We start from the raw sequence: 13,727 nt of genomic DNA on the forward strand, positions 1-13,727 counted from the left end.
TATATTTGACTTGTTTTGAGAAGGAATATGTAAGTTAGTTGGATCAGTCTTCTGCTAGTGTTCTAGGGAACTGAAAGGGGCAGTTTAGGGATCCAGATCAAACTGAAGCAAACTTTCCATGATTTAATGAGAACAATTCCTCTTTCATCTGTTTTGTTCATTGCATTTTATCTATGACTTTATTTCTAAGAGGGTTTATTATAATATATATACATATTATGTTGAAGCTAGTGAACTATATAAAGTGGGAATAGAGCTATTCCTTGAATATTTGTTTTGTTAGGTAAGCTCCTCTTTTAAGCTTTACTATCGTTTTAGATGTATGCAAAACACATAAATTCTATCTATATTTGAGTACACTTTATGAAGAATAAATAGTACTGATTTTATACCTAGAATATGGTAAAACCACAAACCACTTGTTCAATTACCAATAGTTTATATGACAAAATACATAATCATATTCTAGAATGTAGCATGCTTCAGCATGGTAGCTTTAAAACATATTTCAGTAATTGTTATAGATTAATATAAAAGCATATTTCCTTTATTGCCTATGTTTAGTGATAACTTGGTCTAGTAGAATTTTAAATCTGGTTTTCCCAAATAATTCTTGTGAAACTTTGGGCTAGTCAAAAAACCTTTCTGAACTTCACTGATCTCATCTCTAAAAAACAAAACAGGTAGAAAATTACATATACCCTGCTTTTTTCCCCTAAAGTTGTTGTATTAAAAGTGACATGAATAAGAAGACACCTAGTAAACTTTGAAATACTATATAAATATAATATGGGATTCAACACAATAGAATTAAGAGATCTGACTTTCAAAAACAAGTTTATCCACTTAGTAAATAATGTGTTTCATAAAATAAAAAAATCACATACTTTGTATGTTTCTTGGGTTAAATGAGAAAGTACATGTAAACTTGTTTACATGGAGCTACATATATAGTGTTTAATGGATATATCTATCATTATTATTATTATTATTATTATTATATTAATTGAGAGAACACAATATTCCAAAAATTGGGGGCCAATGTATAGGCTAATTAACAAAAGTTTCCCTGATGATGTTTGACTAGAAGAACTTCAGTAATGATATTGCAATATACTTAATATTTTTAAAAATTGCCCTTGGGACTTGGGCTCCCCCAAAGATTCAGAAATCTGGAAAGCACATTATTCCCACCCATAAAACAACAAAGGAAACCCATATAACCTATAACATTACAACTTTTTAAAATTTATCATGTAGAGTAAATTTCAAAGCAAAGAATGTTAGCAGGGAAAAAGAGAGTAATTGTATGATGGTAAATTGGTTGATTCATCATTATTAATAATAGGAAAAGTCATAAATATATATACTTAGATGTTTCAACACCTCATTCTCAATAATTGGTAAAATATACAAAAAAATCAGTAATTATATAGAAGACTTGAGCAACACTGTCAACCAGATTGATCAATCTAATTGACATTTACTAAATGTTTCTCCTGACACAACATAATATAAATTTTTCTCAAGTACACATTAGACATTTACCAACGACTTTCTGAGCTAGGAAAACATCCTAACAAATTTAAAATAATAAAGTCATACAGAGTATGTTTTCTGACCAAAATGGAATTTATAAATGAATAACATAAAGCTGACACCAAAGCTGAAGATATTATAAGAAACAAAATAATCTATAGACCAAAATTCTCTTTGATGAATATTGATGAAAAAATCCTCAACAAAACACTAGCAAACTCAGTTCAGCATATTAAAAGATTATACACTCTGACCAATGGGATTTATTCCCAGAATGCAAGTATGATTTTTTTTAATGTTTATTTATTTTGAGAAAGGGTGCATGCAAGCAAGGGGAGGGGCAGAGAGAGAGAGAGAATCCCAAGCAGGCTCCATGCTATCAGCACAGAGCCCAATGTGGGGCTTAAACCCATGAACCATGAGATCATGACCTGACCCAAAAATCAAGAGTCAGATGCTCAACTGACTGAACAACCCGGGTATGCCAGTAAATGATTTTTTAATGTATTGTTGAATTTATCCTACTAGTATTTTGTTGAGGATTTTTGCATCTGTGTTCATCAGAGATATTGGCCTATAGTTCTCTTTTTTAATGGTGTCTTTATCTGGTTTTAGTATTGGGATAATGCTGGCTTCATAGAATGAATTTGGAAGTTTTCCTTCCTTTTCTATTTTTTAGAATAGTTTGAGGAGAATAGGTATTAACTCTTCTTTAAATGTTTGGTAGAATTTGCCTGTGAAGCCATCTGGTCCTGGACTTTTATTTGTTGGGAGGTTCTGTTTTTTGTTTTTTGTTGTTTTTTTTAACCCAATGTCTTTGCTGGTTATCCATCTATTCAAATTTTGTATTTCTTCCTTTTTAAGTTTTGGTAGTTTACATGTTTCTAAGAATTTATCCATGTCTTTTATGTTGTCCAATTTGTTGGCATATAGTTTTTCATAATATTCACTGATAATTGTTTGTATTTCTGTAGTGTTTGGTTGATATTTCCCCTCTCTCTTTTATGATTTTTACTTATTTTAGTCCTCTTTCTTTCCTTTTTGATAAGTCTGGCTAGAAGGTTATCAATTATTGATTTTTTTCAAAGAATCAGCTCCTGGTGTCATTGATCTGTTGTTTTTTTAGTTTCTGTATCATTTATTTCTGCTCTGATCTTTATTGTTTCCTTCCTTCTGCTGGTTTCAGATTTCTAGTTCCTGTAGGTGTAAGGTTTGGTTGTTTGAGGTTTTTCTTGCTTCCTGATATAGGCCTGTATTGCTATAAACTTCCATCTTAGAACCGCGTTTTCTGCATCCCAAAGGTTTTGGACCACTGTATTTTCATTTTCATTTGCTTCGATGTACTTTTTAATTTATTCTCATATTTCCTGGTTGACCCATTCATTGTTTAGTAGCATATTATTTAAACCCCATGTATCTATGGACTTTTTAGATTTTTGTCTTGTGGTTGACTTCTAGCTTCATAGTGTTGTGGTCAGAAAAGATGTATAGTATGACTTCAGTCGTCTTGAATTTGTTGCGGCCAGTTTTGTGGGCTAATTTGTGATCTAACATGGAGAATGTTCCATGTGCATTTGAAAAGAATGTGAATTCTGCTGTTTTAGGATGGGACAATCTGAATATATCTGTTAAGTCCATCTGTTCCAGAGTGTCATTCAAAGCTATTTGTTCCTGATTATTTTCTGTTTAGAGATCTGTCTGTTGATTTAAGTGGGGTGTTAAAGTTTTCTCTACTACTATTGTATTATTGATTAGTTCCTTTATGTTTGTTACTTACTCTTTTATGCATTTGGGTGCTCTTATGTTGAGTACATAAAGATATACAATTGTTACATTGTTGGATTGTCCCCTTTATGATGATACAGTATCCTTCTTTGTCTCTTGTTATAGCCTTTGTTTTAAAGTCTGTTTGTCCCATACTTAATTATGGGTACTCTTTCTTTTGACATCCATTTGCATGATGTTTCTCTGTCCCTTCACTTTCAATCTGAAGGTGTTTTTAGGTCTAAAATGAGTCTCTTGTAAGCACCATAAACTACTTGCATAAACTACCATTTTTATGTTGCCTGTCTACACAGACTGCTGTCTCTTTAAGGGTGGCGACCCAGCTATCACTTGCCCTCCTGGCTCACCCAGTGCTGAGTCAGATGACTTTTAAAGCTCCAGGCTCCAAGTACCACTGGTTTTATAAATTCACTGAATTCAGCCCCTCTAGTTTCTAGTCAAATGCTATGGAGATTAGTCTTCCCTATGTGAGCTCCCTGGTGTAAAGGCCCATTTCTTTGCCCTCTCCAGACATGCAGCTCCCTCCCTCCTACAGGCAGCCTCCCTCCACCTTTCTGACTTTCCTAACCTTTTAGATGCAGATTCTTCTCTAAATTTAGTTGTGGAGTTTGTTCTGCCAGTCTTTGGATTGCTCTCTGGTCTATTGACTTGGATGCTGATGATATCTAGTTGTAAATGTGGATGGGGTGAGCTCAGGGCCCCCCTGCTCTGTCATCTTCCCAAGCTAATCCTATCAGGACTTCACTAAGATATTGAAATTATTTTCTGTATACATTTCTTCCTTCTTACAACATGCTGTGTCTTTAGTATCATGTCACAATTGTACTACTTCTGGCTGTGGCTGTCTCATCCTAGTAACTGCTTTAATTTTATGCTGAGTTACTGATAAAAATAGAGTTAAAGTGGTTATAGAACAAGAGAATTTAAAACTCATTGATTGCCTCTGCATGCCAGCTTTAATGCAGGAACCTTTATTAACCTGTCAAATGTTTGTGTGCTCTCTGTGTGCCAGACACTGTGCTGAGGCCTTGAAAAACAAAGTCAAACAAAACATGATCCTTGTCTTTATTTTACTATGCTACTTTAAGATATGTATTGTCAGATACATTTGGTAGATGAGGAAACTAGGACTAATTAGCCCAGGGTAAGGCAGCTAATGAATAACAGAGCCAGTACTCAAATTCAGGTCTGCATGATACCAAACCCATGCTTATTCCACTATAGCAACTGATCTGCCTTTTAAGAATAAATAAAATTATTGATATTATGCATACAAATCCAATTTTTAATTGTAGTATTAATACTTTTAATTCCATACATTTTTTATTTTTTAAGGCTGACAGAGAAAATCAAGATTCCTTGTTTGATAGAATTTCAGAAAGTTATGTGGTGCTTTTCATGAGCATCCCTGCAAGTCGAAAGGATACATTCCTTCAGGTAAACATAGACATTAACTGGTTATGCTAAGCATTTTTAGAGCAAATGAAATAAAAAAATAGTTATTTTATTCAAACATTTATTAGAAGTTATTTTGTTACTTTGAAAGGAAATTGCCTGAAGTAGAGTAAGTAATGGTCAAATATGAAAAGTTATGCTCAGAATATTGTATTCCCTTGCCTAAAAGTCTTACAGAATCTTCTTAGTGTGGTACAGGTATTTTGTTTGCATATTGATAATGTGAAAACTGTTGACTTATCCTATATATATATTTTTTATTTTTTTCTGTGTATCTATAAAATTAAATATTTTTCTTTTCCCTTATAATATATCTTTTGATTTGTTTAAGAGGACTTGAGAAGTTTATGTTATGTGTAAGGGCTAAGCACCCATTAAAGTAAACAAAAATGGACATAGTTATGAAGTTTTTGTTTTGCTTTTCTGTCGTTAAAATAACTATTGAAAAGGATTGATTAAAAGGCTTTGTGTTCTTTGTGTTCTTTTAATGTGAAATGAAAATGTGTAGGAATTTCATTAGATATTTTTAAATTTATTTTTTTTAATTTTTAAATGTTTATTTTTGAGAGAAAGACAGAGACAGAGTGTGAGCTGGGGACCGGCAGAGAGAGAGGGAGACACAGAATCCAAAACAGGCTCCGGGCTCCAGGCTGTCAGCACAGAGCCTGATGCTGGGCTCGAACTCACGAACTGTGAGATCATGACCTGGAGCTGACGTCAGACTCTGAACTGACGGAGCCATCCAGGCACGCCTGATATTTTTAAATTTAAACATCTAGCATTTCAAAGCAGAAGCCACATTCAAATACTTTCGTGTTGACATCTGTAAATCAGAAATACATTCATATTTTGAGTTGATAACTGTTTTTCTGGGTAAAGCAAACTTAAAAACAGTAAAATGTCTTTCACAATGGAAGTATAAACAAACTTAAACTGCCAAATATTTATGTTCAATCTTGACCTATCTTACTTACTCACAGTCATATACACGTAGTGTCATAAAAGGAAACCAGTAGTGCACTGGGAATAGGGAGACTTGGCTTCATGTCCAGAATCTGCTACTAATTACCTGGATGATCTTGGCAAAACATTTAGTCTCTCACTTCCACAGCTGAAAGAGGTTGATTAGAACCGTGATTCATAAATTGTTGTTTTGTGGAACAATGGTGTTCTGAAAGATGGACTAGGATTTTTCTCTCCTAATACTAAAATATTTTGTTCTTGTTTGCATGTAAACATTAGTTAATGGTTAGGATTCTTGGTAAATTGCCTAGAAATGACAAAAACAGCTCTTTCTCCTATCCATAATTTTCCACTTAGTCTATCTTTTGTGGTGAGTGAGCCTAGCCTATGTAACATGGTTTGATGAAATCAAGCCTGCTTTAACACCATGCTTTTGAGAAAAGGATAACCAGCCTATTTAATATGGACAAAGATAGTAGTGGCACCATTGCATATCCCCCATTCTCCAATGTCTAGACCTACAATTTTGGTCCAAATGTTCTCCCCTGGGGTTGATATGCCTTCTGATAGATCCTATATTTATAACCTTTCTCAAATCATGACTTGATTTTTTTCTGGGTCCCTATTTTCAGTAGCTTTTTCCAAGGAGAAATTAGAAGTTGTTTATTCAAAATTCAAAGCCTCATTTGAGAACAAACAAGATGTACATCTTGGTGATTTGAACCCTTGACCTGGATTTGATCTTCTTTTAATGCTCCCTTTCTGTTTCTATGCTTGAGGCCACCTCGCTATACATCTATCTCCTCCAGAGCTGTTTAAGTAGAAGTAAAGCCTCAGCTCTTATTGACCAATTTCCATTATTTTTAACTTACTCAGATAAGTTAGGGTTTTGTTACTGCTTGCTCATCTGATTTATTTTACCTAACAGAGAGAAATTTATTAATATTTAAGAATCAAAAAGTCATCTTCATATTCCACTATTCCGTACAAATTAGCTTAATCTAAACATATTTAATGTGGCTTTTACTTCTCTTTCTTCCAGGGTTATACAATGATAGACCTTCAGAAATTTTCCCAACACAATTTGACATTTGATCCTTAATCTCATGAAGATGAGATATTCACATAAAACTTTTAGTTCACCTTGTTCAACCTTTTAATTTTAATAGTCAGTATTACTTCTTATACCAAAATATAACATGTGATTATTTCTGATAGTAAAAAAAATGCTCATGATTCACTCAATAAAATTAAATATACCAATATATTAAAGCATTCCCCCCAACCACCAAACAAAAATCGTGGAATTCTTCAAAGAATATCATCATTTACCAGAAAGTTTCAGCACTCCTGGATTAGGTAACTGTGTTAGTTGCCTATTGTTTCTCTAACAAATTATCAAAAATTTAGTGACTTTTCAAACAACAGAAATTCTTTATCTGAGACTTATAAAGTCCAGAAGTCCAAACTGAATCTCATAGGGCTAAAATTGAGGTATCAACAGGGCCAATTTCTTACAGAGGCTCCAGAGGAGAATCCATTCCTTGTCTCTTCTAGCTTCTGCTGGCTACCAGCAATCTTTGGCTTCTGGTCGCATCACTCTAACTTCTGTTTCTGCCATCACGTTGCCTTCTTCTCTTTTATAGTAAAATTTTCCAGAGCCTCCCTCTTATAAGGACACTTGTGATTACACTTAAGGCACACTGGATAATCCAGTATAATCTCCCCACTTAAGATCTTTAGCTTCATGAAATCTGCAAAGCCCTTTTGTTGAATAAATTAACATTCCCCTGTTCCAGAGATTAAGACAGTGACCTCCAAGGGACACTTAGATTCCAAAAGTTTACATTTAATATTAAGGGCTAAATGTGATTTTAAATACTTATTTGACTGCTGAATACAAGAATAATAAATTAAAATATTTTAATTTTTTAAATATAAAACTATAGTAACTTTTATGTTTAGTCACTTCCTAAGAGAAATTTAGTAGTGTAGGGGTTTTAAGTCTAATAGAATAATACAGTACCATATATTTGTTGATATCTGATCATAGTTTTACTGTGTAAACAATATATAGTTATTACAACGTATTAACTCACCTAAACAGGTTTTAGTTATTTAAAAAAAGTTTGTTATTCTAGCCACACACACACACACACACACACACACACACACACACAACATGGTAATTATGTGACATGATGTAGGTATTAACTAATATTATGGTGGTGATCATATTGCAGTTTATAAGTGTATCAAATCAACATGCTGTATACCTTAAACTTACACTGTGTTATATATAAATCATATTTTAATTAAAAAATACATAAATAGGGGCACCTGGGTGGTAAGATTGCGTGCTTGCTCAGAGAAGCAGTAACCACTTTGTTCATCCTATTAACATCTATGTTCTAAAACCACATCTTGTTAGGATTCTGTTATTGATATGGAAGTTTATGGGGGAGAGAGAAGATGACAAATTTAAAATACATGTATATGGGGGCATCTGGGTGTCTCAGTTGGTTAAGCATCTGGCTCCAGCTCAGGTCATAATCTCGCAGTTCTTGGGTTCAAGCCCTCCATCGGGTTCTGTGCAGACAGCTCAGAGCCTGGAGCCTGCTTTGGATTCTATGTCTCCCTCTCTCTCTCTTCCCCTCCCCAACTCATGCTCTGTCTCTCTCAAAAATAAGTAAACATTAGAAAAATAAAATAAAATAAAATTTAAAATATGTAAATATACATTTTATTATAATGATCTACACATGTCACTTTCTAAAAGAGGATAACAATACCAAGGTTAAATGAAATAATAATCATCAAACTTTATCTTAAAATATGATAATTAAACCTTATCTTGTTAACTTCATCCTTTATCCAAATTAAATTTTCTAAAATGCTAACAAATAGCCAAATTGACTTTATTTTCAACTCTTCTTTGCTCATGTCCCTCAGTTAGAGGTACAAAGAAGTGAGGAGTGGCCAAAAGCAAGCTATAAGAAAAAAGGGACATAGGGTGCCTGGGTGGCTCAGTCAGTTAAGAGTCTGACTTTTTGGGGCGCCTGGGTGGCGCAGTTGGTTAAGCGTCCGACTTCAGCCAGGTCACGATCTCGCGCTCCGTGAGTTCGAGCCCCGCGTCAGGCTCTGGGCTGATGGCTCAGAGCCTGGAGCCTGCTTCCGATTCTGTGTCTCCCTCTCTCTCTGCCCCTCCCCCGTTCATGCTCTGTCTCTCTCTGTCCCAAAAATAAATAAACGTTGAAAAAAAAAAATTAAAAAAAAAAAAAAAAAGAGTCTGCCTTTTTATTTCAGCTCAGGTCATGATCTCATGGTTCATGAGTTCAAGCCCTGTGTCACGCTCTGTGTTGACAGTGTGTAGCCTGCTTGGAATTCTCTCTTTCTGCCCTTCCCCCGGGGTACACACTCTCTCTCTCAAAATAAATAAATTTTTTTAATTAAAAGAATTAAATTTTTTAAAAAAAGATAAAAGGGACATACATATTTCACAAACTTAATAATTATTTCTTTGGTAGCTGAGATAGGCTATATAAAATATGAAATTATTCTAATATGACTCTTTTTGATAGGTGTATCCTGATTGTTTGGCACAAGCTATCTATGCAACATTCCAGGAAGCATTTCCAGAATCCAGTAATATTTTTAATGATGAATTTAAAGAAGATCTAGGGAATAATATTTTTCTTTGGCTGTCAGGTATGAGTATATCATTTACATATCGATCATTATTTTGATACCTAAAACTTTTAGATTACAGTATCTTGTCAAAAAATTAGTAGTTCTTTTCTTACAAAACATGTCATATTAATGCCTATATCTTAAAAAAGAATGATTATTTTCTCTGAAAGTTTTGCTGTATCAAAACCTGTTATTAACGTTAGAAGCCAAATCATTTTATTGACAATGGGATTGTTATAGAAAATTGAATTTCCATAGAAATAAAGCTATATATATTTTATATTTAGAAAGTAAATATTTTAGGCTGCTTTGGAACATTGTAGACATTTTTATGGCAAATAGTATTGGGTAAATTCTAGAGCTAACTTAGTTCCTTGTGGAAATATAATCAATGATTAATCAAGAAAAAGGTTTCTTTTTTGAATCATGGTATATGTGTAAGTGGGAGTGATAGGACTGAAAGGCTGAAGGAAAGTAAAATCTATCCTAGAGCATTTTGCTAGAGATTTAGGCAACTGAGTGTAAAACTAAAGTATAATTTCATGTTCCGGGAGTGACCTCCTCAATATTTTTTTTATAATACTGCTTCACTCTTATGGACTACCAGAAGCTATTGACTATTTTTAAATTGTTCTTATAAATCTTTTGATACAAATTTTGACAGATTTTTTTAAAACTGTTTTGCACCAAAAAAAAAAAAATTAAAAAAAAAAAAAAAGAAAAAAAAGGGGCGCCTGGGTGGCGCAGTCGGTTAAGCGTCCGACTTCAGCCAGGTCACGATCTCGCGGTCCGTGAGTTCGAGCCCCGCGTCGGGCTCTGGGCTGATGGCTCGGAGCCTGGAGCCTGTTTCCGATTCTGTGTCTCCCTCTCTGTCTGCCCCTCCCCCGTTCATGCTGTCTCTCTCTGTCCCAAAAATAAAATAAAACGTTGAAAAAAAAAATTAAAAAATAAAACTGTTTTGCACCAATTCTTAGTAACCAAACCATTTCTGAAAGAAAATGTTATTGGGGTACCTGGGTGGCTCAGTCAGTTAAGTGTCTGACTTTGGCTCAGGTTATGATCTCATGTTTCATGAGTTCAAGCCCCATGTCTGTCTTCAGACTTAGGTCATGATCTTGCTGGTCAGAGTTCGAGCCCCATGTTGACAGCTCAGAACCTGGAGCCTGTTTCAGATTCCGTGTCTCCCTCTCTCTCTCAAAAATAAATAAAACATTAAAAAAAAGAAAATGTTATATATTTTAAGGAGGGCGCCCTTGAGAGGTAAAGACTAGAAAGCAGCACTTAGAAACCACCCTCCCCTTCAATCAACACACACAGACCAGAGCCTCCCAATTATAGAGATAAATACAATGAATTCTAATATAAGAAATTAAAAGGGAATGGACACAGCATTCATACCAATATTCTATAAGAAAAAAATGTGATGAAGAACAGAACAACTTTCCTGCTAACCTATTCTACTATATTGTGTCCCCCCAAAATTCATACATTGAAGTCCTAACCCCCAGTACACCTCAGAATGTGGTTGTATTTCAGTATAGGACCTTTAAAGAGGTAATTAGGTTAAATGAAATAATTTCAATGAGCTCTAATCCAACAAGACTGGTGTCCTTTGAGTAGGGAGACACCAGGGATGTGGATTCACAGAGAAAAGGCCATGTGAGGACACAATAAGAAGTTAGCCATCTGTAAGCCAAGGGAAGAGACCTCATGAGAAATCATACCTGCTTCCACCCTGATCATGGACATCCAGCCTCCAGAACTGTGATACATTTCTGTTGTTTAAGTCCTCTGGTCTTTAGCATTTTTGTTATGGCAGCACTAGCAAACTAATACAGATTTTTAAAATTAACTAGAAAAAAGTTGACAAAAACAGATGAAAATTTTTACCCAGCAATTAAAAACTGGAACAGATGAAATCAAAGGCATCAAAATTGGCGAAGATGAAGTCAGGCTGTCACTTTTTACAGATGACATGATACTCTACATGCAAAACTCCACAGACTCCACCAAAAAGTCTGCTAGAACTGATACATTAATTCAGCAAAGTCGCAGGATACAAAATCAATGTACAGAAATCAGTTGCATTTTTATACACTAATAATGAAGCAACAGAAAGACAAATAAAGAAACTGATCCCATTCACAATTGCACCAAGAAGCATAAAACACCTAGGAATAAACCTAAACAAAGATGTAAAAGATCTGTATGCTGAAAACTATAGAAAGTTCATGAAGGAAATTGAAGAAGACACAAAGAAATGGAAAAACATTCCGTGCTCATGGATTGGAAGAATAAATATTGTTAAAATGTCAATACTACCCAAAGCTATCTACACATTCAATGCAATCCCAATCAAAATCGCACCAGCATTCTTCTCAAAGCTAGAACAAGCAATCCTAAAATTTGTATGGAACCACCAAAGACTCTGAATAGCCAAAGTAATATTGAAGAAGAAAACCAAAGCGGGAGGCATCACAATCCCAGACTTTAGCCTCTACTACAAAGCTGTAATCATCAAGACAGTATGGTATTGGCACAAAAACAGACACAGACCAATGGAATAGAATAGAGACTCCAGAATTGGACCCACAAAAGTATGGCCAACTCATCTTTGACAAAGCAGGAAAGAATATCCAATGGAAAAAAGACAGTCTCTTTAACAAATGGTGCTGGGAGAACTGGACAGCAACATGCAGAAGGTTGAAACTAGACCACTTTCTTACACCATTCACAAAAACAAACTCAAAATGGTTAAAGGACCTGAATGTGAGACAGGAAACCATCAAAACCCTAGAGAAGAAAGCAGGAAAAAAACCTCTCTGACTTGAACCGCAGCAGTTTCCTACTCGACACATCTCCAAAGGCAAGGGAATTAAAAGCAAAAATGAACTACTGGGACCTCATGAAGATAAAAAGCTTCTGCACTGCAAAGGAAACAACCAACAAAACTAAAAGGCAACCGACAGAATGGGAAAAGATATTTGCAAATGATATATTGGACAAAGGGCTACTATCCAAAATCTATAAAGAGTTCACCAAACTCCACACCTGAAAAACAAATAATCCAGTGAAGAAATGGGCAGAAGACATGAATAGACACTTTTCTAAAGAAGACATCCAGATGGCCAACAGGCACATGAAAAGATGCTCAATGTTGCTCCTCATCTGGGAAATACAAATCAAAACCACACTGAGATACTACCTCACACTGTTAAGAGTGACTAAAATGAACAATTCAGGAGTCTATAGATGCTGGAAAGGATGTGGAGATACGGGAACCCTCTTGCACTGTTGATGGGAGTGCAAACTGGTGCAGCTGCTCTGGAAAACAGTGTGGAGGTTCCTTGAAAAATTGAAAATAGATCTACCCTATGACCCAGCAGTAGCACTGCTAGGAATTTACCCAAGGGATACAGGAGTGCTGATGCAGCACTTTCAACAATAGCCAAATTATGGAAAGAGCCTAAATGTCTATCAACTGACAAATGGATAAAGAAGATGTGGTTTATATATACAATGGAATACTACTTGGCAATGAGAAAGAATTAAATCTGGTCATTTGTAGCAACGTGGATGGAACTGGAGAGTATTATGCTAAGTGAAATAAGTCAGGCAGAGAAAGACAGATACGATATGTTTTCACTCATATGTGGATCCTGAGAAACTTAACAGAAGACCAGGGTGGAGGGGAAGGGGGAAAATAAGTTACAGAGAGGGAAGGAGGCAAACCACAAGAGATTCTTAAATACTGAGAACAAACTGAGGGTTGGTGGGGGTGGGAAAGAGGGGAAAGTGGGTGATGGGCATTGAGGAGGGCACCTGTTGGGATGAGCACAGGGTGTTGTATGGGAACCAATTTGACAACAAATTTTATATATTTATTATATATATAATATTATATATAAAATATTATATATATGTATGTATATAATATGTATATATCTAATATATATATATAAAGAAAAAATATTATTCTAAACAAAAATAATTAAAAATTAAAAATGGAACAGAGCAGATAAAAGTTATAATCCTAACATTCTAACAAAAATTTCTAAGAAATAATGAAAGAATCATAGTTGTAAGGGGAGAATACAAATTGGAAACGTAAGTCCATGGAACACACATATGTATACATGGAATTACCATGTTAATCAAAATACATAATATGGGTGCCTGGGTGGCTCAGTTGGTTATGATTCTTGATTTCAGCTCAGATCATGATCTCATGGGTTTGTGAGCTTGAGTTCCACATTGGGTTCTGTGCTGACAGCAGGGACCCTGCTTGGTATTCT

At 34.9% G+C, this 13,727-nt stretch overlaps 1 protein-coding gene across 1 annotated transcript in view; it reads left to right on the forward strand.

Annotated features, from left to right (window-relative positions):
- FAM227B (family with sequence similarity 227 member B) overlaps nucleotides 1-13,727 on the forward strand; it is a 198,874-nt gene that overhangs the window by 25,274 nt on the left and 159,873 nt on the right. The window contains exons 8-9 of the mRNA XM_047075135.1: nucleotides 4,660-4,761; nucleotides 9,324-9,450. Of these exons, the coding sequence (XP_046931091.1) occupies nucleotides 4,660-4,761; nucleotides 9,324-9,450 (229 nt within the window). The remainder of the gene's footprint in view (nucleotides 1-4,659; nucleotides 4,762-9,323; nucleotides 9,451-13,727) is intronic.

The sequence above is a fragment of the Lynx rufus genome, unplaced genomic scaffold (genome assembly GCF_022079265.1).
Source record: "Lynx rufus isolate CCGP_SWC_20201006 ecotype Redwood Valley unplaced genomic scaffold, mLynRuf1.p SCAF_13, whole genome shotgun sequence".
Classification (NCBI taxonomy): Eukaryota; Metazoa; Chordata; class Mammalia; order Carnivora; family Felidae; genus Lynx; species Lynx rufus.